The 25,845-nt window shown below is 54.6% G+C and overlaps 3 protein-coding genes across 8 annotated transcripts; 1 reads left to right on the top strand and 2 right to left on the bottom strand.

The window, feature by feature from the left end:
* The first annotated feature begins 4,737 nt into the window (after positions 1 to 4,737).
* LOC138749776 (tRNA uridine(34) hydroxylase-like) lies at positions 4,738 to 25,608 on the top strand. 4 transcript variants are annotated; one of them, XM_069911620.1, is made up of 4 exons: positions 4,738 to 5,054; positions 20,915 to 21,057; positions 23,984 to 24,092; positions 24,673 to 25,608. In XM_069911620.1, exons 2-4 carry the CDS (start codon positions 20,947 to 20,949, stop codon positions 24,915 to 24,917), a joined length of 465 nt encoding a protein of 154 aa, XP_069767721.1. In that variant the 5' UTR covers positions 4,738 to 5,054; positions 20,915 to 20,946; the 3' UTR covers positions 24,918 to 25,608. The 4 variants fall into 4 exon arrangements, with proteins under 4 accessions (XP_069767721.1, XP_069767722.1, XP_069767720.1 ...); XM_069911621.1 differs by lacking the exon at positions 4,738 to 5,054 and adding an exon at positions 14,881 to 14,898; XM_069911619.1 differs by lacking the exon at positions 4,738 to 5,054 and adding an exon at positions 16,115 to 16,211.
* Positions 5,741 to 7,446, bottom strand: LOC138749778 (uncharacterized). Its single transcript, XM_069911625.1, has 3 exons — positions 6,966 to 7,446; positions 6,418 to 6,526; positions 5,741 to 6,152 (listed from the first exon to the last, which is right to left on the bottom strand). Exons 1-3 carry the CDS (start codon positions 7,338 to 7,340, stop codon positions 5,884 to 5,886), a joined length of 753 nt encoding a protein of 250 aa, XP_069767726.1. The 5' UTR covers positions 7,341 to 7,446; the 3' UTR covers positions 5,741 to 5,883.
* On the bottom strand, positions 8,517 to 17,559 carry med31 (mediator complex subunit 31). 3 transcript variants are annotated; one of them, XM_069911623.1, is made up of 4 exons: positions 17,348 to 17,559; positions 12,774 to 12,848; positions 9,621 to 9,717; positions 8,517 to 9,528 (listed from the first exon to the last, which is right to left on the bottom strand). In XM_069911623.1, the coding sequence occupies exons 1-4, from the start codon at positions 17,376 to 17,378 to the stop codon at positions 9,336 to 9,338; spliced, it is 396 nt and encodes a 131-aa protein (XP_069767724.1). In that variant the 5' UTR covers positions 17,379 to 17,559; the 3' UTR covers positions 8,517 to 9,335. The 3 variants fall into 3 exon arrangements, with proteins under 3 accessions (XP_069767724.1, XP_069767725.1, XP_069767723.1); XM_069911624.1 differs by lacking the exon at positions 17,348 to 17,559 and adding an exon at positions 17,083 to 17,310; XM_069911622.1 differs by lacking the exon at positions 17,348 to 17,559 and adding an exon at positions 15,981 to 16,181.
* Positions 25,609 to 25,845: the final 237 nt, after the last annotated feature.

Consider the following 25,845-nt stretch of genomic DNA (forward strand, 5'->3'; position numbering starts at 1 on the left):
ACCCACTACTCTCTGAGGGGGGGGAGAAAGAGAAAACCGAGCCCCTGGGGAGGGCGGGGACTGAGACGGTCCCAGGGAGAACGTGGCAAACTCCATACAGAGGGTGCAGGGTAACACCCATCTCACTCTGGCTGCAGGACGTCCGGAGTCCAGCTGAATATGAAGTCAGTCACTTGGAGGGAGCCATCCGCGTTGACCCGGAGACCAGTGACATGGAGCAGTTGGTCAACGAGCTGGGACTGGCAGGTAGGGACCACTGAACCCACCCACCCCCTGGGGTTAGTCCGTCAGCTCACCCCTCCCTGTCTGGGTATCCCAGGGTCACCCAACCCCAATGATGGCACCAGGCCAGATCTGGGCATCTCCGGCTCCTGACCAGAAGTCCAGCAGACAGCAGGCTCCAGTAGGATGGAAAAGGTGCAGAGGAGGTTCACCAGCAGCTCAGGTTATGTGGGGAGACTGGAGTTTATCTCCCTGGAGTGCAAGAGCTCAAAGGGAGAACTTGTAGGTTTATAAAATAACAAGGGGACATTGATAAGGTAAATAGACCAGAAGGGTGAATACAGGATTAATGGTCGGTTACTTAACAGTGTGGAGGAACAGAGGGACCTTGGGGTCCAAATCCATGAATCTCTCAAGGATGTGGTGCAGGTTGATAGGATAGTTAAGAAGGCCTATGGGATGCTGGGCCTCATTAATAAGGTGATTGAATTCAGGAGTCAAGAGGTCATGTTGCAACTCTACAAACATCTGGTTCACACTTGGAGTATTGTGTACAGTTCTGGTCACCTCATTACAGGAAGGATGTGGAAGCTGTTGAGAGGGTGCAGAGGAGATTTACCAGGATTTTGCCTGGATTGGGAAACCAGTCTTATGAGGCAAGGTTAGCAGAGCTGGGACTTTTCTCTTTGGAGCGAAGAAGGGTGAGAGGTGACTTAATAGAGGCCTATAAGGTTCTGAGAGGCATAGATAGGGTGGGCAGCCAGCACCTGTTTCCCAGGGCAGGATCAGGAAACACCAGAGGACGTGTGAATAAAGTGAAGGGAGGGAAGTTTAGGAGAGACGTCAGGAGAGTGAAACATTGGGGCCATTTAAGAGATTCTTAGACAGATGCATGCATGAAAGGAAAATAGAGGAGTATGAGGTAGGGAGGGTTGTGTTTTATTGGTAGGAATAGATTGGTCAGCACAACATTCAGGGCTGAAGGGCCTGTTCTGTGCTGTAGTGTTTTAGGTATTATTTCCCCACCCCCCCCCCACCCAGAATAGAAGTGTCTAAATCTAGAGGGCTCAGGGAAGGGATCGGAGGGGCACCTTCTTCACACAGAGGATGGTGGATGTGAGGTAGGGGCTGCCAGAGGGATCAATGGACATGTAGATTTTGTGGTTTATGAGTTGAACACAGAACTAAAAATACGATGCTGGAGAAACTCAGCAGGACAAACATTGTATACGACCAACGATTCAGGCTTGAGCCCATCATCAAGTTATGAGCAAAACATCGGAAGGTGCTGAAACATAATGGTGTGGTGGGGGGGGAAGAGGGCAGGGGCAAGGTGAGGAGCACGGTCGCACAGAAAGGAGGTACTAGGTGGCTAAGGGAGGGAGGGCACAGCAGCAAACGGGGGGAGGGGGATGGCTCTGTGAATGGAGAGAGAAGGGGGTGGAAAATTGGAGGGAAGGAGACAGAGGGACGGGGAAGGGAGGGAGAACAGGGAGTGGGCCAGCAGAAATGGGAGAAGTCGGTTAATGCCGCCCAGTGGGAGAGGGCCCAGATGGAAAATCAAGTGTTACTCCTCCAATTTTCGGGTGGCCTTGGTGGGACAGTACACGAGGCCATGAACAGACACGTGGGTGGGGTGGGGTACAGAATTGAAGAGGTTGGACTCTGGGAGATCCCTGTAACAAGGCTGTGTAAAATGGGGTTAACCAATGCCCCACTCACGCAGCAGCTAGAAAGGGTCTGACTGGGTCAGTGTGGCGCAAATCCAACCAGGTCCCTGCCCTACTTCGGAGGTAGTCAGGGAACCCAGTTAAACTGACCCAGGACACATCCTCCTGCGGCTTGAACAGAAAATGGCTGACCTGGTTACAGGGATGCCCCTGGGTGAAGTGCCTGCTGCGATCAGGGGGTCTCTGACGCAGGGCTCAGGGAGGGGAAGGTTGTTGCCGCAAGGGGGAGAGAGGGGTCCACAATTGTGGGGGAGTGAGCTTGCTGCCAAATGGGGGAAGAGGTCGATGTTGCGGGGGAGGGGGTGTGCCATGATCAGCAGGAAATGGGTCGCTCCTGAAATGGGGAGAGGAGAGGGGTCCGGTGGGGGGGGGGGGGGGGCCTCACGGCCAGTGGGGACATGAACCAATAGTTCCTGAGTGCGTGACACGTCACTTACCATGTCATCGCGGGGGCGAGATCCTCCTTAAATTCCCAGGTTGGCAATTTAATGGGTCGATCCCCTTGCAGCTTAAAAGGTATTGGAAGCACCTTTTCCCCCATAATCGCACCCAGGTCCCAGAACGGCTTCCCGGGTGCTGCAGCTTAAATATGTCTATTGATGCAGCTAGAGCAGGTGATCAGTGAAGTGATCTCCCAGTCTGTGCCCAGTCTCTCCAATGTGGAGAAGCCCACCCTCCCTCCCTTATCCACCCATTACATTCTGCCTGTGGGGCTGTGCTCCTTCCCTTACCCCTCCTCCCCACCATTTTGTTCAGGCACCTGCCTACATTTTGCTCAGCCCTTGATGAAGGACTCAAGCCTGAAACGTTGGTTCTGTACTGTTATCGTTGCTCTATAAAGGACGCTGTTTGTCCTACTGAGCTTCTCCAGCGTCGTGTTTTTACTTCAGCCACAGGGTCTGCAGACTTTTGTGTTTTACTTCCAGACACAGAACGAGCTCTTTGGCAAGGGTTTGCATCTTGAGGTGTCAGGCCTCTTGTGACTCTGTTAACCGATGTCTTGTCTGTGGAACGTTGCAGATGGTTTGAAGGACAAAAAGGTCGTGTGTTATTGTACCGCTGGTTATCATGGCTCAGAAATGGCTCAGAAACTCGGCAAGGCCTTGACATCAGATTCCGAACAGGGGACGCAGAAGGTTTACAACCTGGAGGGGGGCCTGCTGAAATGGGGCAATGAGAAGAAGCCCTTGGTCGATGCCAAGAACTGTGCCACCAACCTCGTTCATCCCTACAACGATGTGTGGGCTCAGCTGCTGGAACCCGAGTTCAGAGCCCCGCTCTGATCCTGGAGGGAGTCTCTCTTCCCCCTGCCTGGTGAAATCCTGGGGGTCAGAATTAAATAGAGTGAAGTGTTTGGATTTCTGTGTATCGATCGACTCTCAGTCCGGATAATTCGTAAAACTTACCAAAAAATTGTTGTGAAGAAATGAACAAATTAAACACCTGTCTATACTGCACATACTGTCCAAGTTCAAAGCTATAGCCTTGCTCCCTTTCGAAGGCACTGACACCTACCCCTCCCCCCCCCACCACCCCCCTGCACACTGACCCTCACTGGGGGGATGGATCCTCTGCTCACTGACCCTCACTAGGGGGGGACGGGCCCACACACGCACTGACCCTCACTGGGGGGGGGAATGGGTCCCACGCACAGTGACCCTCACTGGGGGGGACGGGGCCCACGCAAACTGACCCTCACTGGGGGGGACGGGGCCCACACAAACTGACCCTCACTGCGGGGGAAGGGCCCACGCACACTGACCCTCACTGGGGGGGGACGGGGCCCACGCACACTGACCCTCACTGGGGGGGACGGGGCCCACGCACACTGACCCTCATTGGGGGGACGGGGCCTACGCACACTGACCACCACTAGGGGGGACGGGGCCCATGCACACTGACCCTCACTGGGGGGATGGGGCCCACGCACACTGACCCTCACTGGGGGGGACGTGCCCCAAGCACACTGTCCCTCACTGGGGAGGGACGTGCCCCAAGCACACTGACCCTCACTGGGGGGGAACGGGACCCACGCACACTGACCCTCACTGGGGGGGCGGGGCCCACGCACACTGACCCTCACAGGGGGGACGGGGCCCACGCACACTGACCCTCACAGGGGGGACGGGGCCTACGCACACTGACCACCACTAGGGGGGACGGGGCCCATGAGGTGCTGTGTCCACAGCAGTTGACTAAGGAGGGAGAGGAGGAAATCCTGCCTGCAGTAGAATGGATTCCATTGGTGGAGGAAGTTTGCATCAATGTATCTTTGAGCTGTTGTTCCTCTTGTAATGAAGAGGAAATTCCAGCATTTTCATGTGGAATCAAACAGCTGAATAATGATTATTTGCCTCACCTCTGTTAGCTGGGAGATAATAGTTGGTGGGGCACCTCTTGCTCAAACCTTTAGCTGATTTGGAGCCAGTTTTTGGCTTCCACCCTGACCTTCTGACAAACTTTGATAACCATAATCAGTGTGCATGCAAGTATCCCTCCCCTGACTCCCTGCTCTCAGACCACGCTGTTACATGTTCAGCTCTTGGTGATCCAGGAGGTTGGCAGATATCATTAGCTGCACTTTGAGTAAATACGAGTTTCTCATGACGAAAGTTGGCCGTGCACCTACTGAGTCATGCCTAGTTCCCAGCAAAACATCCTCTCCCCTCCCCTTCCTCCTCATTTTCCCTAGGCACATTTCTCTCTCCCCACCCCCCCCCCCCCAAATCTGGTCTTCCTTTCTCTGAATCCCTCTGACTGACTCTCCCTACCCCTCTCTTTCTCTCTCTCTGTTTCTCTTAGATCCCCATCAACTCCTTGATTCTGCGTATCAATGTTGAAAATAATTTACAGTTGTCAAGTCAACTTACCAGCAAGGAGTCATCAGTCCAGGGCATCTGGTGGAACCTGTGCCGTTACAGGGATAGCAGCTGGAGGAAGTGGTGTTGAGAATAATCTCGATGTGTATGCAGAAGGATGGGTTAAATGTAGGCGCACATGGTAGTTCAGGTGGACCGCACGAACATGTTGGGATGAAGAACCTGTTTCCACACTGCAGAACTCTGGCCGCTAACCAGGAGAGCCAATGGACCCAGTGCACAGGTAGGATCACTGGGTATTGTGCAGTCACTCTTCCACTGAACTACTCCAATGACATTTGCAACTGGTCCTGGGTTGAGCACTGTTCTCCTCTCCACCCCAATCATCAGGCCACCTCCCCCTCTCCATCCCCCACAGCTCTCTCCTCCACTGTCCCAACATCCTCCCTGTTCCAGTTTACCTCCCCACCCCCACATCCCATCTCCCCCCATTGACCCAGAGAGACAAGGCTGATGGATAGAGAGAGGACACCGGCAACAGCATCAGAAAGGACCTAATCTCTAGGTTCAGGAACAATTCCGCCCCCAACAGGTACCACCCAAACCCTAAGCGAATTCGGGACCACCAACAGGTTTTAAAATTCACGTATTTTTGCGGTACGAACCTCACATACTCGTTTAATCGTCCATCCCGTTCCTCCCCTCCCCCCCCCTTGTTTTTTGGCCCGGTCGCCTGAACGCGGACTCGACACCCGGTCCCGTCGCCTTGAAGGACGTCGGGACTCACCGCGGTGAAAAGTTTGACCCGTGTAAAAGTCGACACCCCAAAAAACTGGTCCCCAAAATGTGCCGATTACACGAAAACTGTATCTACGCTGCTATTTCTGAACTCTTGTCCCGCCCTGGCCATCGTGGTCGTTTCCAGGACTGTGGCCGCGGCAAGAACTCACTGGACAGTCAATCAACTCCCAACTTTCAAACCAGACTTTTATTAGCAATTTTAAAACGGAGGACGAAGACCGTCCGGTGGGAGTCGGGAGGGAGGGGAGCCTGCGGGGGGGGTGGGGGGGGGGCTGGTGGGGAATTGGTGGGGGAGAGGCTCCCTCCCCCACTCACGCGGGGGGTTTGAAGTCGGCTCCCACCAGATCGTCCCAGAGCCGAGTGAAGGCATGATCGCGGCTGGTCGGCCGATTCCTGCTGTCCACCTTCGACCTGTTCTCCTTGCTCCACCTCCGGAAGCCCCCGTCCAGGTTGTAAACCTTCACTGTGCCCGGGACTCCCCGCCGCAGATCCCCAGCTAAAAACTCTCCGAGTTTCTGTGCCAGTTTGGAGGCGTGGAATCCAACAGAACAATAACAGACCACGGCGATGTCAGTGGTGCCTGCAGGTGGACAGGAATGGGTTCAACGACGGGAAGCGCAAGGCCAGACGGACGCAGCCCGCAGTCAGTCAGAACACCGACCTCAGCGACAAGGAAGCGTGTGGGACCCGTCCCCCCATTGAGGATCAGACTTGATGATACCTCAGGAGCTGGAGACGTCCCAGACCTGGCCCAGGGTGGGGTTGGGTGCCCCTGGGATACCCAGACGGGGAGGGGTGAGCTGACGGACTAACCCCAGGGGGTGGGTGGGTTCAGTGGTCCCTACCTGCCAGTCCCAGCTCGTTGACCAACTGCTCCATGTCACTGGTCTCCGGGTCAACGCGGATGGCTCCCTCCAAGTGACTGACTTCATATTCAGCTGGACTCCGGACGTCCTGCAGCCAGAGTGAGATGGGTGTCACCCTGCACCCTCTGTATGGAGTTTGCACGTTCTCCCTGGGACCGTCTCAGTCCCCGCCCTCCCCAGGGGCTCCGGGTTTCTCTTCCTCATCCCCTCCTCAGAGAGCTGTGGGTCAGTGGGTGCATGTGTGAGGGTGAATGGTAACAGGGAGTCCCGTGGGCCAACAGGGTCACTGAGCCAGCAGAGAATCAGTGGGCCGTGTTTGTGTCTGGGGAAGAATCCCTGTTTCTCTCCCCCCCCCACCTTGGCCAGTGATGGGAAGGCGGGAACACAGGGACGGAGGTGGGGGGGGGGCGTGAGAGAAGAGAGACGGAAAGGGGGAGGGGGCGGGCGGAAGAAAGGGGAAAGAGACGAGGAACCCGGGGGCTGGGGAGAGACAGGTCCGAATCCGGGACCCCCACCCACCCCCTCACCAGCAACCGCAGCCGCTCCCGCTCCTCCCGCAGCAGCTGATCCACCGCGTCCGAGCCGAGGTTCTCCACCGCCGGGAAACGGTGGCGGATCCACTCGCTCACCGGCTCCATGTCTCCCTGGCCTTGGACCTGCCCTTTGGGACCGCCCCTGGGTCTGGCCCCGCCCCCTGGACCGCGTTTAAGCCACGCCCCGCCCTTCCCCCGAGGCTCCGCCTCCGTACTTGCCCCACCAGCCCTGCACGGCAAGATCCCAGAACCGTAGGGGAAGGGAATCAGGTGAGTGAGGCAATGGGGGGGGGGGGGGAGTGATAGAATTGGGGGTGGTGTCACTGCCCCCAAGAACCTGCAACCTCCCTCTGCGCTGTCCTGCACCATCTCAGCCACCCCTCCAGAAGGGAGACCCCAGCCGTGGCCACGATCCTCTGTGATCAGCCTCCAGGTGGACCTCCGGCAGCCCCGGGCCGCCTGTGGGTTGAGCCTTGCCCGGTTTCAGCGACGCCAACCGGAACCACCGTTTCTCCCTCCATAGTGGGACGTTCACCACACATTCCCCCGTCGGGTCGAGAGAGCGCCGGCCGGTGTGGAGACGGGGTGTCTGCCAGACCAAGCATGGTGCAGCGGTGGCACTTGGCCTGACTGCTGCCGGGGCAGCCTGCACACTCCCTCACTGCCACCTAACTACTCCAGGGTCCATCCACTTCCTAACAGTGCCTCTGGCCATTCCACATGGTACCTCGTCCTGGTAAAGCACAATGCCAGAGAAACTCAGCAGGTCAAGCAGGGTCTTTTGTGCTGCAAAGATAGATACAGAACCATAGTTTAGGGTTTGAGCCCTTCATCAAGGGATGAGCAAAATGTAGGCATATGCTCAAACAGCATGGGGTGGGGGGGGGGGGGGAGAGAGTGTGGTCCTACAGACAGGAGGTAATAGGTGGATAAAGGAGGGAGGGCACGGGGGGTGGGGGGGGGGTGAATGGTTCTGTGAATGGAGAGGGAAGGGGGTGGAGAGCTGGAGGAAAGAAGACAGGAAGATATTAATCCTTATCCACATTCTTGTGTCTGTGGGCCTGTGTTCATAGCTCACGATTTTATACAGGCGGCTGCCTACAGTTTGCTCAGACCTTGATGAAGGGCTCAAGCCCGAAACGTTAATTCTGTACCTTTATCGTGGCTGAATGAAGTCCACTCTCTGACCTGCTGAGGTTCTCCAGCATTGTGTTTTTACTTCAACCACGGAGTCTGCAGACGTTCCTGTTTTACTTCGGGGTCTGCTACCATGCTGTAGGTGTTCATTTGTCTAAATTTAAAAGAAAGTCAGCGAGCGGGGAAGCCAGGAGCAGGCCACACCAGGTGCCTGCATTCAGCAGCCAAGCAGGGATGGAAGCAGGGACGACCAAGCAGGCGGGCAACAGGTGGCCATGGTGATGGACGCCCCAGGTAGATCTTGTCTCACCACCTCTCCCCAGCCCCATCCCTCCTCCTCCCCACACTTGGCAGGATCTGTACTGGTCGAGTTCAGCCCCTATATTTATATTGCAAGCAAGTCCAAGGTGTCAATCATAAACATTTTACCAACAGATCTACAATATGTTACAAAATACACAAAACGACCACAACTGACATTTGTCCCTGCTATGAAAATATAGATTATCTTCCTCCAAATCAATTCAAGGAAAATATCTGTTCAAAAGTCCATAACACTGGTCCTTCCAGCACTAACTGTATCACAGCGACAGACCTGTCCCCTCCAGTACTGTACCCCAGTGTTACACAGTGACAGACCCCTCCCCATCAATACTGTACCTTGATGTTACACAGGGACAGACCTGTCCCCACCAGTACTGTACCCCAGTGTTACACAGTGACAGACCCGTCCCCACCAGTACTGTACCCTGGTGTTACAGTGACAGACCCGTCCCCATCAGTACTGTACCTCGGTGTTACACAGTAACAAACCCGTCCCCACCAGTACTGTACCCCAGTGTTACATAGTGATGGACCTGTCCCCACCAGTACTGTACCCACATTACACAACTCCACATACCTCATGGTCATTGTGCTGGATTGGACATGCAGTGTAAAGTTTTGTTGGCTACAGACTTGCACCACACACTAACATATAATAACAATGTTGCATCTATCAGTAATTCCTTCTACAAAAGACCAACATTTCTGGTTCTGATAACAGACAAGTCCAACAGCTGCAGGAGAGAGACAGGCTATGTAGATTCTCAGTAGGGTGAAGCATGCCATTCTCCCGTCAGTACTCAACAAGTCCCACCTGCTTCAGAAATGTAGACACCCGAGAAAGGTCTCCTTTGTCTTCCAAACCTTCCTTGGTGCTGCTACAAAATGTCTTCCTCCCTCATCTCATTTGCTGGATGTATTGTTCTGCTGTTGCTGTTCGGCCAGGGCTTGTTGCAGTCGTACCCGCTTGCGGGAGTAGTGTTGCCAGTGCAGCAGCTGCTGCTCGTCGATGAACTTGGCGCACTGTGCGTTGACCAGCTCCTTGCGGAAGTGCTCATACTGCAGCAGCTCGAGCAGGTGCAGACACTGAGGGTACCTTCACGGGGAGAGAGTGTGTGTGAGAGGACTGAAGAGTGAGCAGGCAGGGGGACAATGATAAAGGTCACAGGGCAGGGCCTGGGCACTTACTTCAGGTACTTGGCATACTCCGGCTCCTTCCAGTATAGCAGATACTTGAAGTAATTGACAAAGGTTCGGTCTCTGAAGTATCCCCGCTGTGCCAAGACTGTGGTACCAGGACAACATTGTTTCATTAGATGCCAGTGACAGCTGCCCAGAGGCTAATACTCAGAACACTCCCACCACACCTCTGTAATCACTCCCCTCAAACCCACTCCCCACCTCCTTCCATCTTCCCCAACCTCCTCCACCCCCACCCCCTCAAACCCACTCCCCACCTCCTTCCATCTTCCCCAACCTCCCCCACCCCCTCAAACCCACTCCCCACCTCCTTCCATCTTCCCCAACCTCCTCCACCCCCACCCCCTCAAACCCATTCCCCACCTCCTTCCATCTTCCCCAACCTCCTCCACCCCCACCCCCTCAAACCCACTCCCCACCTCCTTCCATCTTCCCCAACCTCCCCCACCCCCTCAAACCCACTCCCCACCTCCTTCCATCTTCCCCAACCTCCTCCACCCCCACCCCCTCAAACCCATTCCCCACCTCCTTCCATCTTCCCCAACCTCCTCCACCCCCACCCCCTCAAACCCACTCCCCACCTCCTTCCATCTTCCCCAACCTCCCCCACCCCCTCAAACCCACTCCCCACCTCCTTCCATCTTCCCCAACCTCCTCCACCCCCACCCCCTCAAACCCATTCCCCACCTCCTTCCATCTTCCCCAACCTCCTCCACCCCCACCCCCTCAAACCCACTCCCCACCTCCTTCCATCTTCCCCAACCTCCTCCACCCCCACCCCCTCAAACCCACTCCCCACCTCCTTCCATCTTCCCCAACCTCCCCCACCCCCTCAAACCCACTCCCCACCTCCTTCCATCTTCCCCAACCTCCTCCACCCCCACCCCCTCAAACCCATTCCCCACCTCCTTCCATCTTCCCCAACCTCCTCCACCCCCACCCCCTCAAACCCACTCCCCACCTCCTTCCATCTTCCCCAACCTCCCCCACCCCCTCAAACCCACTCCCCACCTCCTTCCATCTTCCCCAACCTCCTCCACCCCACCCCCTCAAACCCATTCCCCACCTCCTTCCATCTTCCCCAACCTCCTCCACCCCCACCCCCTCAAACCCACTCCCCACCTCCTTCCATCTTCCCCAACCTCCTCCACCCCCACCCCCTCAAACCCACTCCCACCTCCTTCCATCTTCCCCAACCTCCTCCACCCCCACCCCCTCAAACCCATTCCCCACCTCCTTCCATCTTCCCCAACCTCCTCCACCCCCACCCCCTCAAACCCATTCCCCACCTCCTTCCATCTTCCCCAACCTCCTCCACCCCCACCCCCTCAAACCCATTCCCCACCTCCTTCCATCTTCCCCAACCTCCTCCACCCCCACCCCCTCAAACCCATTCCCCACCTCCTTCCATCTTCCCCAACCTCCTCCACCCCCACCCCCTCAAACCCACTCCCCACCTCCTTCCATCTTCCCCAACCTCCCCCACCCCCTCAAACCCACTCCCCACCTCCTTCCATCTTCCCCAACCTCCTCCACCCCCACCCCCTCAAACCCATTCCCCACCTCCTTCCATCTTCCCCAACCTCCTCCACCCCCACCCCCTCAAACCCACTCCCCACCTCCTTCCATCTTCCCCAACCTCCCCCACCCCCTCAAACCCACTCCCCACCTCCTTCCATCTTCCCCAACCTCCTCCACCCCCACCCCCTCAAACCCATTCCCCACCTCCTTCCATCTTCCCCAACCTCCTCCACCCCCACCCCCTCAAACCCACTCCCCACCTCCTTCCATCTTCCCCAACCTCCTCCACCCCCACCCCCTCAAACCCACTCACCTCCCTCCACCTTCCCCAACCTCCATTCCACCCCGCTCAAACCCACTTCCCTCCACCCGCACCTCCCTCCACCCCACCCCCAGCTCACCGCTCCCCTCAGTGGGGGACCCATCTTTAATCACCACCCCCCCCCACTCCCACCTTTGTTTACTCCCTACATCCACATAACTACAGGCCTGAAGACCAGCAGCCCGAGGTTCAAGACTAGTTTCGTTCCTACAGCCATCAAGCTCTTGAACCTCCCCATGTGTCAGTGATCAGCGACCACTCCAACACCCACAAAAAGCACGGTCTACACTGTTGCACGTCACTTTCTCCTTGTGAATATTTAGTATCGATATTAAGAAATCATTCCTGCTATTTCAAGGAAGGTTCCTATGATATTTGTACATGTACCTTTTTGCTGCAGAAAGTAAGAATTTCAAAACGTATGTTCAATGTTATGCAGTAAAACCCATGTAATCTGGAATTCAAGCAACCGGCAAAATAAATAGCAAGATAAACCAGAATAAACATAAATTTAAATAAAAGTTTAAAAAGGTAAAAGTAAATGTTCTATGAGGTAACACATCAACCTTTGGTGAAGATGGGAGTAAATATCCAGCCAGTGGAGCCCTTGGTTGGGCTTTAGAAGTAGCTGTTAGAATAAAGTTGTGTGAAACAGCGACGACGTCACCCAGGATGAAGAGTGGGTTGATGCCATGCACCGTTGGGGGGTGACTCTCTTAAACTGTCTCCTTATCCCTGATTAGTAAGAGTTTCCCCGGTCAGAATTTATCTGTAAACTTGGTGGGATGGGGGAATTGCCTATAATCTTATTGTTCGTATTTCGGGTGGCTCCTTGGAGGGGGAGGAACCTGCAGATGCAGCAGCGGTTAAATGTTTTCAAGGAATGTGACTGAAAATAAAGTAAAATCCTTTAAATCTTTATATATTCATGCAAGTGAAGTTTGCTCAGTTTAAGTTCAGTATCGTATTTTTGTCTTTTAAATGAATTATTCTTAATGAAGGTGTATTAGTTAGGCATTGTTAAGACTTGAGTCTCAAGCAACAGGAAAATACACATCCGGCATCCACCGATTCTGGAGGTGCTGGATACCAGGGGTTTTAGTGTATAACAATAAACATTATCACAGCTTTCCCTCTATAACCACACCTGTTTCCCACCTTCTCCTTCCCACTGTGCCCCTCAGACTGAGCTGGCGGTCAGACATTGCCTGATACATGATGCCACGTCTTGCCAATGTACCACTGCATTCTTCTGACCAGTGAGCCTGGTTGCCATGGCTTCAACTGTGGGTACTCACAGTTCAAGTAGTTTGGGTTCGCCAGACACTGAACAAATTCCAACTCCATCTGGAATCGAATCTTCGCCTGCTCCTCTGTTTGGGGATTGGGGTGGGGGGGGGAGGGGGAGTGGTGAAAATGACACATTAATTTTCTCACTGTTTAAACCCACCCATTCAGTCCCCAACTGTGTGTGGGGAGTTTATAGGTTCTCCCTGTGACCACAGGGTCTTCCCAAGTGCTCCATTCCTAGTGTGCAGACACCAATACCCCCGAGCGTAAAGCCCTGCAAAAGGTAATGGACACAGCCCAGGCAAAATCCTCCCCACCGTGAACATCTACGGGGGACACTGCCGTCGGAGAGCAGCAGCAATCATCAAAGATCCACATCACCCAGCACACGCTCTGTTCTCGCTGCTGCCATCAGGAAAGCAGTATCGGTGCCACAAGACTCGCACAACCAGGTTCAGGAATCACTGCTCCCCCTCCACCATCAGACTCGACAACAAACTCAATCAGGGACTCATTTGAGGACTCTGACCTTTGCACATTTTTAAATGATTGAATATTTATTTTCTGAATTCCAGTTTGTTTACATTTCTCTTTTGCATGCTCATCTTTTCTTGAGTAGTTTTTGTTCACTACCAACAAGTAGAAATATTGCCTCGCCCACATGATAAAGAATATAAAAAAGATCCTGTATGTACCCTAACAATAAACCTGAACTTTAGAAGGAAAGACCCAAATTGAAATTATGAATGGACCAAACTAAATTTGTTAAAATAACATTAGTGGTGGCAAGGAAAGTGTATTGCAGTGAGTGGGAAACCAGACGCATATTTAGATAGGGAGAGATCAAACGCAGAAATCCAAAGTAGTGTCCCTTTGGAGGAAATTAGATACGATTTAAGAAATAAGTACACTACCTTTCTGCCAATTTGGTTCCCGTTTATGCAAAGTTTCAGGGGTAAAAACGCTAGTCCGGCCTTTTGAGGCCTGTGATCATCTTCTTCCCCAAAATGGCCGTACAAACACTGTGGGATCCCAATGGGCGAACCGACCCTTTGAGCAATCCAGGAAACTATTTTCTTCTTCCTTTTCTACACTTTATATCTCATATATTTTTTGTATAGTTTTTGTGTTGGGTATATAGGGAGGGAGGGTAAGGACATTGTAACCATTGTAATTTCATAAACAATCATTATTGTTTTATTTAAACGTTGACTAATTACATGTATGGAAATTTTTTTTAAAATATTTAAAAAAACAAATAAATAAATCGGAACGGATGTTGTGGAATTGTGGGAAATTTGATGGGAATGTAGGGTGAATAAATGGAGCTAGGGACCATTGGCGTAGACACAGCTGATGGTTGGTGTGAATTCTGGGCCAAAGGGCCGGGTTTGGTATCCTTCTCTGTGACTCAAATGTATTGTACAGAATGTTTCATGATTTCAGAATGTCCTGGAGTGGCTCACAGTCTGTAATTCAGGAGAAAATTACTACTGTTGCAAGCAAGGAAATGTGGCAGCTAAGTACGCCAGCAAACGAATAACCCTTTGGTTTTGCAGCATCAAAGATACATAACCAACAGAAGGGCTCAGGTCCAAAATGTCAGCACTATATCTTTACCTAATGTGGATACTATGAGACCGGCCGAGTCCCTCCAGTATTTATGTGTTTTTACTACAATCACAGTGCCTGCAGAGCTTTGTGTTTCACTCCCTAATAACCATGAGAGCATGAAATCCAGGCCAACATCACCAATGCTGGGGGTACCATCCCACTAAAGCACTGTTGAGGTTATTTGGAAAAATTACATGGTAGAATTATTTCCAATTTCTATCCAATAATCATGGCAAAATTTATCCATCAACTATCACACCAATGTAACAAAAAGAACCTTTTGTATGGAAATTACTGCCACATTTTCCACACTAAAAAAGCCTTCAACTGGACGAGGTTCTGAGGCGGTGAAAGTTATCAGAGAAGTCCAAGTGGGTGGAAAATTGTGACACGAGGAAAGACCAACTAGCTGAGACAGTCAAGTGGATGGCCATCACTCTTTTCCCAGGGCAATAGTAGCAAACACCAGAGGACATCTGTACAAAGTGAAGAGAGGAATGTTTAGGGGGAGACGTCGGGGTAAGTTTCTTTTTAAATACACAGAGTGCTGGGTGCCCAGAAACCATTGCCAGAGGTGGTGATGGAGGCTAGAACAATAAGGATATTTAAAAGACTTAGACAGGCTGATGGATGGAGAAAAAACAGAGGGTTACGGGTGTGAGAGAGGGAAGGTTTTGCTTGTTCAGTTGGTTTCTATAGGTTAGCTAAACATCATGGGCCGAAGGGTCTGTAGTATTCTGTAATGTTCCATGTCGATTGTGTCAAGATGTTCAAAACTGTGAGGAAGAGGCTAGAGTAGGAAGATGCAATTCCCCAAGCAGAGAGGTCAAATGTTCATCTGTAGAAAGAAGTATGAGGAAAAGTTGAAGTCGAAAATCACCATCAGGAAGGGCTGTGGAAGAAGAAACACTTATTACAAGGCAATTAATTCCTTCTGCTGCCTAGTTCAGGTTCAATCTGGACCTCCTGAGTGGAGTTTGTACATTCTGCTGTAATCGTGCAGTCCAGTTAGCCTCACACATTCCAAAGACGTGGTCATGAACTAATTGCCTACTGTAGATTATCCATATGTAGATGGGTTTCAGGAGAACCCAGGTCGACAACAGGATGTGAAAGAGAATGGGTTACAAGGAAAAAGATTTGATCAGGCTAAGTGACCTCCTCCTTCACGCAAGTAAACAGAACAAGTAAACCTACTGCATCTGGTGCTCCCTCTACATTGGCCTGGATGCAGGAGAGATAGTTTCATCTAGAAATAGAGTCTGCTGCTATAGTGGGGAGCCCTCACAGAGGCCAACCATTTCAATTCCACACCCCATTCACACACTGACATGTCTGTCCATGGCCTCATGCACTGCCAAACTGAAGCAATGTGCAAATTGGAGGAACAACACCTCATATTTCCTTCTGGGCCCCCTCCAAATGGAGTCATTAACATAGACTTCTCCATTGTCAGTTACAGCACTTCCCTGTCTCTCTCCCTTCCCCAACCCTCTGACTACTTTCCTCCAGCTCGCTGCCTCCTTCGTTCAGAGAGCCACACCCTCCCCCATCACTACTCAGCATCTTTCTCTTCTACTCTCCTATCCTTTTCCTCTTACCTTGGGGAGGGTGCTCCTCCCCTTGTCCTGCCCCCATCTTTTTATTCAGCTGCCGGCTTGCTCTTTGCTCACACCTTGACGAACATTGTTGCACATCTTTGCTACATAAAGAAAGCTGAATTTCCCCAGTACTTTGGTGTACTGAGCCACAATCACAGCGTCTGCAGACTTAATTCATTTAAACAGAATCTGGATGCGTATCTGCAAGAATAAGGGAGCAACAACTGAAAGGTAGGATCAGGCTCTGTGAATGAGTACAGTCCAAGGGGCAAACAGCTTCCCGTGTTGTAAAATTAAGTTTATTCCTTAACAAGCAATTAAATATTTTACATCACGAAGCCAAAGCACCTTGAATAGCAGAGACTGCACAAGAGGCTCTATTGACCCGGTTTACAGGCCCGAATGGTCTCATCCCATCCCTTTGGACCACAGCAGGTACAGGATGAGGAGAGAGTGACACTCCACAATGTGACCACACCGCCATCTGCAAATTTGCCGATGATACCTCGATAATGAGCTGTATAAAAATGGGCAATGAGTCAGCAGACAGGAGGGAGATCAAAAACCTGGCTAAATGGTGCAACAACAAGCTCACACTCAATGTCACCAAATCTGAGGAGCTCATTGTTGACTTCAGGAAGGGAAAGCCAGAGGTGGACGATCCAGTGATCATTGGGGGATCAGAGGTGGAGAGGGTGAGCAAATTTAAGGTTTTGGGACTCACCATCTTGGACAATCTTTCCTGGATGCAACATACTAATGGCATTGTGAAGAAAGCACTTTAGCACCTCTACTCCCTCAGGAGTTTGGTAGGATACCAGAAACCCTGGCAAATTTCTACAGAGGTGTGGAGAAAAGTGTGCTGACCGGCTGCATCACGGTCTGGTATTGAGACATCGATATTTGAGCAGAAAGCTCTCTAAAAGGTAGTGGACACAGCCCAGGACATCACAGGCAAAACCCCCACCCCACCATCGAGAACATCTACAGGGAACGCTGCCGTCGGAGGGCAGCAGCGATCATCAAGGATCCCCACCACCCAGCACATGCTCTGTTCTCACTGCTGCCATCAGCAAAGAGGTATCGGTGCCACGAAACTCACCCCACCAGGTCCAGGAACAGCTGCTCCCCCTCCACCATTAGACTTAACCCTAACCCAAACTCAATCAGGGACTCATTTAAGGACTCTGACTTGTGCAATTTATTGACTTTCTTTTTGTTCTCTCTGTATTGCAGTCAGTTTATTTACATTTCTATATTTATTTACACAGAAGCCCATTTCCTACCCACTTCCGCCCCGCATCCACTTCCGCCCCACTCTCGGCACCCCGACCGACCGAGTCACGTGACCGCCAGATTTCCCTCACCCGTCTCCAAAGCAGTGGGAGCCGCCGCCATTGTTCCCTTTGGCCTCAGAGGAAGAGTCGGCGTGACACCGGCACCTTGGGGGGACGGCAGCTAATGCGCCGAGGGCAGGTACAATGAACCACGCGCCTCAATCGGGGCAACCAGCGCCGCTCACAAACCAACAGCCGCTAGCCCTGCGGTAGCTTCCGTCTTCACCAGGAGGGGACGGAAGTGACGTTTCGACAGCTGCTCGCTGCTGCCCCCGAGGCTGAAGTGGAGTGGAGGAGTGCTGCTGCCTCCCTGTGGCCGGGGTGTGGGACTGCTGCTCCCCTGTGGCCGGGATGTGGGACTGCTGCCTCCCTGTGGCCGGGGTGTGGGACTGCTGCCCCCCTGTGGCCAGGGTCTGGGACTGCTGCTCCCCTGTGGCCGGGGTGTGGGACTGCTGCCCCCCTGTGGCCGGGGTGTGGGCTGCTGCCGCCCTGTTGCCGGAGTGTAGGACTGCTGCCCCCCTGTTGCCGGGGTGTAGGACTGCTGACCCCCTGTGGCCGGGGTGTAGGACTGCTGACCCCCTGTGGCCGGGGTGTGGGACTGCTGCCGCCCCCCCCCCTGTGGCCGGGGTGGGGGACTGCTGCCCCCCCCCCCCAGTTCCTGGGTGTGAGCTGCTTCCCCCCCAGTGCCCGGGTGTGGGCTGCTGCCCCCCCAGTGGCTGGGGTGTGGGCTGCTGCCCCCCCCCAGTGCCCGGGTGTGGGCTGCTGCCCCTCTGTGGCCCGGGTGTGGCATGCTGCCCCCCCCCAGCGGCCGGGGTGTGGGATGCTGCCCCCCAAGTGGCCGGGGTGTGGGATGCTGCTCCCCCCAGTCGCCGGGGTGTTGGATGCTGCCCCCCTCTGAGTGGCCAGGGTGTGGGATGCTGCCTCCCCCAGTGGCCGGGGTGTGGGATGCTGCCCCCCCCCCAGTGCGTGGCTGTGAGCTGCTGCCACCCCAGTGCCTGGGTGTCGGTTGCTGCCCCCCCCAGTGGCTGGGTGTGGGATACTGCCCCCCCAGTGCCCGGGTGTGGGATGCTGCCCCCCACAGTGCCCAGGTGTAGGATGCTGCCCCCCAGTGGCCGAGGTGTGGGACTGCTGCACCCCTGTGGCCAGGGTCTGGGACTGCTGCCCCCCTGTGGCCGGGGTGTGGGAGTGCTGCCCCCCTGTGGCCGGGTTGTGGGACTGCTGCCACCCCTGTGGCCGGGGTGTGGGACTGCTGCCGCCCCCCCTTTGGCCGGGGTGTGGGACTGCTGCCCCCCTGTGGCCGGGGTGTGGGAGTGCTGCCCCCCTGTGGCCGGGGTGTGGGACTGCTGCCACCCCTGTGGCCGGGGTGTGGGACTGCTGCCGCTACCCCTGTGGCCGGGGTGTGGGACTGCTGCCGCCCCCCCTGTGGCCGGGGTGTGGGACTGCTGCCCCACTGTGGCCGGGGTGTGGGAGTGCTGCCCCCCTGTGGCCGGGGTGTGGGAGTGCTGCCCCCCTGTGGCCGGGGTGTGGGACTGCTGCCACCCCTGTGGCCGGGGTGTGGGATGCTGCCCCACCCAATCCCTGTGGCTGGGGTGTGGGCTGCTGCCCCACCCCCCCCCGTGCCCGGGTGTGGGCTGCTGCCCCCCTGAGGCCCGGGTGTGGCATGCTACCCCCCCCCCCAGCGGCCGGGGTGTGGGATGCTGCCCCCCAGTGGCCGAGGTGTGGGACTGCTGCACCCCTGTGGCCAGGGTCTGGGACTGCTGCCCCCCTGTGGCCGGGGTGTGGGAGTGCTGCCCCCCTGTGGCCGGGTTGTGGGACTGCTGCCACCCCTGTGGCCGGGGTGTGGGACTGCTGCTGCCCCCCCTTTGGCCAGGGTGTGGGACTGCTGCCCCCCTGTGGCCGGGGTGTGGGAGTGCTGCCCCCCTGTGTCCGGGGTGTGGGACTGCTGCCACCCCTGTGGCCGGGGTGTGGGACTGCTGCCGCCCCCCCTGTGGCCGGGGTGTGGGACTGCTGCCCCCCTGTGGCCGGGGTGTGGGAGTGCTGCCCCCCTGTGGTCGGGGTGTGGGACTGCTGCCACCCCTGTGGCCGGGGTGTGGGACTGCTGCCACCCCTGTGGCCGGGGTGTGGGATGCTGCCACCCCCCCCCCCCCAGTTCCTGGGTGTGAGCTGCTGCCACCCCAGTGCCTGGGTGTCGGTTGCTGCACCCCCAGTGGGCAGGTGTGTGATGCTGCCCCCCCAGTCGCCGGGGTGTTGGATGCTGACCCCCCGAGTGGCCAGGGTGTGGGATGCTGCCCCCCCCCAGTGGCCGGGGTGTGGGATGCTGCCCCACCCAATGGCTGGGGTGTGGGACTGCTGCCCCCTGTGGCCGGGGTGTGGGCTGCTACCCCCCCAGTGCCCGGGTGTGGGATGCTGCCCCCCCCCATGGTCAGGGTGTGGGATGCTGCTCTTCCCACTGGCTGGGTTGTGGGATGCTGCCCCCCACCAGTGGCTGGGGTGTGGGATGCTGCCCCTCCAGTGCCCGGGTGTGGGATGATGCCCCCCACAGTGCCCGGGTGTGGGATGCTGCCCCCCCCCCCCCGTAGCCAGGGTGTAGGATGCTGCTCTGCTGTGGATGGGGTATGTGACGCTGCCCCCTCTGTGGCCGGGGTGTGTGATACTGTCCCCTCCCCATTGATGGCCTTCTTGGCACCTTGTGAAGCTGCGGGACCTATTTACTGCGTCCAGTGCTCCCGTTGTGGCCGTCTCTACATCGGGGAGACTGGACACAGATGGGGAGTTCACTTCACTGAGCACCTTCACTGTCCGTATCAGTGACAGGGATCTCCCAGTGTCTGACCACTTCAATTCCATGGCACACTCCCACATTTGTCCATGGCCTCGAGAATTGTTCCACCAAGACCACCCTTAAAATGGAAGGGCAACATCTAATTTTCTGTCTGTCAAACCGGGCTTCAACTTCTCCAATTCCTGCTGGCCCACTCCCCGTTCTCCCTCCCTCTCCTCCCCCTATTTCCTTTCCTCCAGCTCTCCATTCACAGAGCTTTCCCACTCCCTGTTTGCTGCTGTGCCCTCCCTCCCTTATCCACCTATTACCTCCTCCCCATCCCTCTCTCCCCTCCCATCATTTTGATCAGGCACCTGCCTACATTTGCTCACCTTGATGAAGGGCTGAAGCCCAAATTGTTGGTTCTGTACCTTTATCATTGCTGCATGAAGTCCACTCTCTGACCTGCTGAGTTTCCCCAATATAGGGGCAACACGCTTGGTGTAGTAGTTAGTGTAACATCATCACAGCGCTAGCTATCGGGACAGGGGTTCGAATCCCACGCTGTCTGTGAGGAGTTTGTTCGTTCTCCCCATATCTGTGTGGGTTTTCTCCGGGGGCTCTGGTTTTCTCCCACTGTTTGAAATGTACCAGATGTGTAGGTAAATGTGGTGCAAATCGGGCGGCGTGGACTCATGGGCCGTAAGGGCCTGTTACCGCACTGTTTAAATAAAATAAAATTAAAATGTTGCTTTCTGCCCCTCCTGTGTGGCCGTCTCGTATCCACTGTGGGACTATTCCTCGGGTTAACAGTTTCCCTGATGCCCCTCCTATAGACTCTGGACCATAGAGGGCTTCTCCGGTGAAGATGAACGGCATTATCTGGTGGATCCAGAACAGATTCCAGTCCGTCCAACACTTGGGTTCGGACCTTCTGTCCCAGCACCTGGCACAGGATCGGAACCAAGTGGTGTTGCTGGTGAGTGGCACAAGGGCACGTTCCACTCCCCCCCCCCCCCCCACCTCCAACAGCATCCTCCAGCCTGCTTCACGGCACTGGGGGGATGGGGTAAAATGGTAGCGGCAGAGACTGGGGTGGTTGGGCGGACAGGTTCGGGGATTGCCAGGGGACACAGGGATGGTGGGAAAGGAGAGGGGAGGGTGGGGGGATATCGGAGGAGAGACCAGATCCTGGCAGAGACGTCATTCAGTGACACCTTGCTGGGGGCTGGGAGGAGAGGCTTTGCGAGATATGGACAGGACGTGAATGGGCAAGGACAAGGCAGAGGTGCATCTCCCCATATTGGTGGAAAGTATTTGAAAAAGTGAGAATGTAAATGGTCAGGAGGGAACAAGGGGCTGCAAACAACTGGGAAAGGGAAGAGGACAGAGGGGTGGGGTGGGGGGAGGGAGGGGGACGGGGAGGTAGGAGGAAGTGCGAGGACGAGGAAGGTGTAGGAAGGGGAGCACAGGCTGACAGGTGAGTACCAATGGGGTGGGCTAGAAGAGAGCTGTGGTGCTGGGGCAGAGGGGGAAGCTGTGATCTTGGATGTGGATTATTCTGTCTGACCCCAGCCTCATTTAAACTGCAGCCCCTGGGTCACCCTCCTGGACCCGGCTATGATGACTGGGGCAAAGGTGCTGGAAGGACCTTTCAAATTGCAGGGGAAATTGCCAACCTGGTGATTTAAGGGGGAATGCACCCCTGCATTGACAAGTCACGTACTTACCGGAAGTACTGCTTGATGTTCGGGTGTTGGCTGGCTGGTGACACATGCACACAAGTGATGAGGTCACCAGAATAAGCAGGTCGGCCATTTTCCTTTTTAAATCGCCCATGGACATGACCCAGGTAAATTTAACTGGGTTCCCTGACAACCTCTGAGGTTGGTCAGGGACCATTTGTGCTCTGTTGGGGTTGACTGGGTCTGACCCTTTCTAACTGCCGTGTAACTAGGGCACTAACAGGGAAAATTGCCCTGCTAACCCCATTTTACACAGCAGGTTGAAAGGTCCTGGTGAGACGTCCCCTCGGCGGGCAGGTCCCCTTTCTCTCTGGATTGACATGCTCCAATTTACGGTTCTCGTTGTTTTGCACCTTGAACGAATATACTCTTCTACACGTTGTCTACAGTCCAAATGTGTTTATTTTCTCCCCCTTGCTCGCAACACCTTGTGACAGACACACATTCCTAATCAAATCGCGGACTGCCTCTCCTGTCAAACACCTTCATGAGACCGACCAAGTTACCCATATGTATTCCCGAGACTGACGACTTTTCTCGGTTCAGTGTTCCCCTTCTCACTGGCAGATGGGTCCTGTTCCTGTCCGATCCACTGTCCATCTCCATCTCGCCAGGGAGATACATCCCACACCTCAAGTTCAAGGATATTGTCACGTGCACAAGATGCAGTGAAAAAACTTCATCATGTGAGCAGACCAGGAGCAGAAATAGGCCATTCAGCCCATTGAGTCTGCCCCACCACTTAACCACGAGCTGATCTATTTCCACACTGCCCAGCCTTCTCCCCATAACCTTTATTCCCCTGGCTAATCAAGAACCTGTCAATCTCTGGCTTAAATACACCCAATGACCCGGCCTCCAGAACTGCCTGTGCCAACAAATTCCACAGATTCACCACCCTCTGGCTGAATAAATTTCTCTGCGTCTCTGTTCTAAGTGATGCCCTTCAATCCTGAAATTGTGCCCTCTTGTCCTGGACTCTCCCACCGTGGGAAACAACCTTTCTATATTTACTCTGTCCATGCCTTTCAACATTCAAAATGTTTCAGTGAGATTTCTCCTCAATCTCCTAAGTTCCAACGAGTTTAGACCAAGAGCCGTCAAATACTCTTCATATGATAACCCTTTCATTCTTGGAATCATCCTTGTGAACCCCCTCTGAACCCTCTCCAACACCAGCACATCCTTTCTTAAACAAGGAGCCCAAAACTGATCACAATTCTCCACCTGAGGTCTCACCAGGGCCTTATAAACCCTCAACATCTCATACAAAGTACAAGTAAAAGATGGTTGAGTTACAAGGAAAGGTTAAACAAGTTAGGACTTTATTCTCTTGAGAGTAGAAGAATGAGAGGAGATTTGATCGAGGTATTTAAAATTATGAGGGGGACAGAGTAAATGTAGGTTGGCTTTTTCCACTGAGGGGAGGTGAAATACAAACCAGAGGACACAGGTTAAGGGTGAAAGGGGAAAGGTTTAAGGGGGAACTTCTTCACACAGAGAGTGGTGGGGGTGTGGAATGAGCTGCCAGCTGATGTGGGCTTAATTTTAACTGAGAAGTATTTGGACAGGTACAAGGATGGGAAGGGTACAGAGGGCTATGGACTAGGTGCAGGCCACTGGGACTAGGAAGGATAGACTAGAAGTGCTGAATGGCCCATTTCTGTGCTGTAACATTCTATGGAGCAACAGTAATATGAGTGAAATATATTTGGGAGTGATTCAGGGATCTGATAACAGCAGGAACAAAACTGGGTGAAACACGAAAGTCTGCAGATGTTGCAATAAAAACACACAGAAAAGGTGCAGAAACTTGGCCAGTCTTTTCAGTGTCCATAGGAGACAAAAATCTATTGCTGACATCCCCTCACCCACTCCCTCCCTCCTCACCCACTCCCTCCCTCCCTTCGTACCATCCCATTCTGCACTCCCTCAGTCCGCACCATCTCCTCACCCACTCCCTCCCATCCCACACTCTCTCCCTCCTCACCATTCCCTCACCCACTCCCTCCCTCCCTCTGCCCCGTCCCATCCCGCACTTTCTCTGTCCGCACTGTCCCCTCACCCACTCCCTCCCTCTGCACCGTCCCCTCACCCACTCCTGGGCAGAGGCAACCAGCAAACCTAATCCTTGAACCTCTCTTCTCACTCTGGCCGCAGGACGTTCGGAGTCTGGCAGAATATGAAGTCAGTCACTTGGAGGGAGCCATCCATGTTGACCCAGAGACCAGTGACATGGAGCAGTTGGTCAACGAGCTGGGACTGGCAGGTAGGAATCCCCCCCTCCCCCGTCTGGGTATCCGCTGTTCTCCCCCTTCCCTCCTCCCCCCACATGGACAGGGTGGGGGTTGGGGGGGTTGCAGGGTGCGGTTGAGCAGAGTTGGGGAATTTGAAGAAGGGGGTGAGGTGAGGGGGTACAGAGATTTGGAGAAGGGGGGTGAGGGGATGGGGGGGCCAAGCATGAGGAGGATGGGTTGGGATGAGGGGGCTGGTGAAGGGGAGGAGGGGGGTGATGTCAGGGAGATGAGGTTGGAGGGGTGAGGGAGATAGATGGAGAGAGGGAGGGGTGGCAGACGTGAGGTAGGGGAGCAGGAGATGGAGGAATGGGAAAGGTGAGACGTCAGAATGAGGAGGGGGTAGTGAGATGGTGGGAGCTGAGTGTGTTCTACTGGGCAGGATCAGTGAGATGGGATGGAGAGGGGGTCTGTGTGAGGGGAGCTGAGGTTGTTCTCACCCCGTCCTCCACCAGATGCCCTCAACCAGAAGCCCCCCTGACCAGACACCTCCCACCCCCCCTGGGCCAGTAGCCCCCTCAACCAGACGCACCTGATCGCCCCTCTCTCCAACAGGCAGAGCGGCAAACAGCCAGGTGGTGTGTTACTGTACAGTGGGCTATCGTTCGTGCATGCTGGCAAAGCGCCTAGCACCCTTCCTGCCGTCCCTGAGGGTCTACAATCTGGAGGGTGGGCTGGTGAAGTGGGCCAATGAGAGGAGGTCCATTGTGGACAGCAGAGAGCAGCCCACCCGACTTGTACACCCCTACAGCAGCACCTGGACCTACCTCCTGAAGCCAGCATTCCGGGCACAGATCTGAGTAGGGGATGGGGAGCCGCTGGGATTACAGCAGGGAGTCTGGGATTGGGAGCTGGGCGGATGGGGCGATCCGAGAGCATGATTTCTACTGATTTCTCATCATTGCATTCGCTGGAGACGGAGTGGCACTCGGTGGTGACGAGATTGGTGCTGCTAAACTAGGAATGACCTTGAAGCAATTATCGATCAGCCCCAGAGCAGCTCAGACAGAGATAATGCTAGGTTTCGGAGGGCTGGGTTTGTGGAGAACCAGCTGTGCAGCAGGAGGGTGTCATTAACATCAGGGGAAGAGGGCAGAGTCCGTGGATGTGGGAAGCCGGTCTGTGCACGGCCTTGGATCCCTGCCTGGCCAGAGGCCGGCGGGGGGAGAGACAGTTATCAACCACAGTTGGGGCATCACTGAAGACACTGGGCAATGCCTGGAACAGCTAGAGCCTCGGGAACCCCTGGATCAGCTGGAACATTCAGAGCACAATTCTAGACCATGAAATGGGCTGGTGGGGGAAAGGCCAAGGTGGGAAGTTTGTTGATGTGGAGGGTGTCTGGGGCCGGGCTGTGGGGAGTTAACAAGTAATTGTTTCACTGACCAAAAGACTTGCTTCTTTATTAGAAAAATGTCAGGAATGTTAAGTTCAATCACTGTGAGGTAATGATCACTGGAACCTCAATAAACAAGTGGCTCCCTGCCCTGACCTGCCTTGTCTCGATATTTACATTTTAAAATCTCACATCACAGCGCGGTCAGAATCGAATCCCGTGCTGTCTGTGAGGAGTTTGCATGTTCTCCCCGTGTCTGTGTGGGTTTTCCTGGGGGTGCCAGTTTCCTCTCACCCTTCAAAAACGTACCGGGGGGGGGGGGGTGTAGGTTAATAGGGCGGCACGGACTTGTGGGCTGAAATGGCCTGTTACCATCGACATTTAATAAATAA

Source organism: Narcine bancroftii, chromosome 14 (genome assembly GCF_036971445.1).
Source record: "Narcine bancroftii isolate sNarBan1 chromosome 14, sNarBan1.hap1, whole genome shotgun sequence".
Taxonomy (NCBI): domain Eukaryota; kingdom Metazoa; phylum Chordata; class Chondrichthyes; order Torpediniformes; family Narcinidae; genus Narcine; species Narcine bancroftii.

Excerpts from the sequence above, each read along its gene's own strand:
- med31 (XM_069911622.1), bottom strand. The coding sequence starts at position 16,017 with ATGGGGGCAGGACAAGGGGAGGAGCACCCTCCCCAAG. Across the intron at positions 12,849-15,980 it reads GGAGGAGCACCCTCCCCAAG|AGGAGCAGGCGAAGATTCGA; the intron begins GTAAGAGGAAAA and ends ATCCCCAAACAG. Across the intron at positions 9,529-9,620 it reads GAGTATGCCAAGTACCTGAA|GTACCCTCAGTGTCTGCACC; the intron begins GTAAGTGCCCAG and ends CTCCCCGTGAAG.
- LOC138749778 (XM_069911625.1), bottom strand. The coding sequence starts at position 7,340 with ATGGTGCAGGACAGCGCAGAGGGAGGTTGCAGGTTCTTGGGGGCAGTG. Across the intron at positions 6,527-6,965 it reads GGGAGCGGCTGCGGTTGCTG|GACGTCCGGAGTCCAGCTGA; the intron begins GTGAGGGGGTGG and ends CTCTGGCTGCAG. Across the intron at positions 6,153-6,417 it reads CAACGAGCTGGGACTGGCAG|GCACCACTGACATCGCCGTG; the intron begins GTAGGGACCACT and ends GTCCACCTGCAG.
- LOC138749776 (XM_069911620.1), top strand. The coding sequence starts at position 20,947 with ATGAACGGCATTATCTGGTGGATCCAGAACAGATTCCAGTCCGTCCAA. Across the intron at positions 21,058-23,983 it reads GGAACCAAGTGGTGTTGCTG|GACGTTCGGAGTCTGGCAGA; the intron begins GTGAGTGGCACA and ends CTCTGGCCGCAG. Across the intron at positions 24,093-24,672 it reads CAACGAGCTGGGACTGGCAG|GCAGAGCGGCAAACAGCCAG; the intron begins GTAGGAATCCCC and ends TCTCTCCAACAG.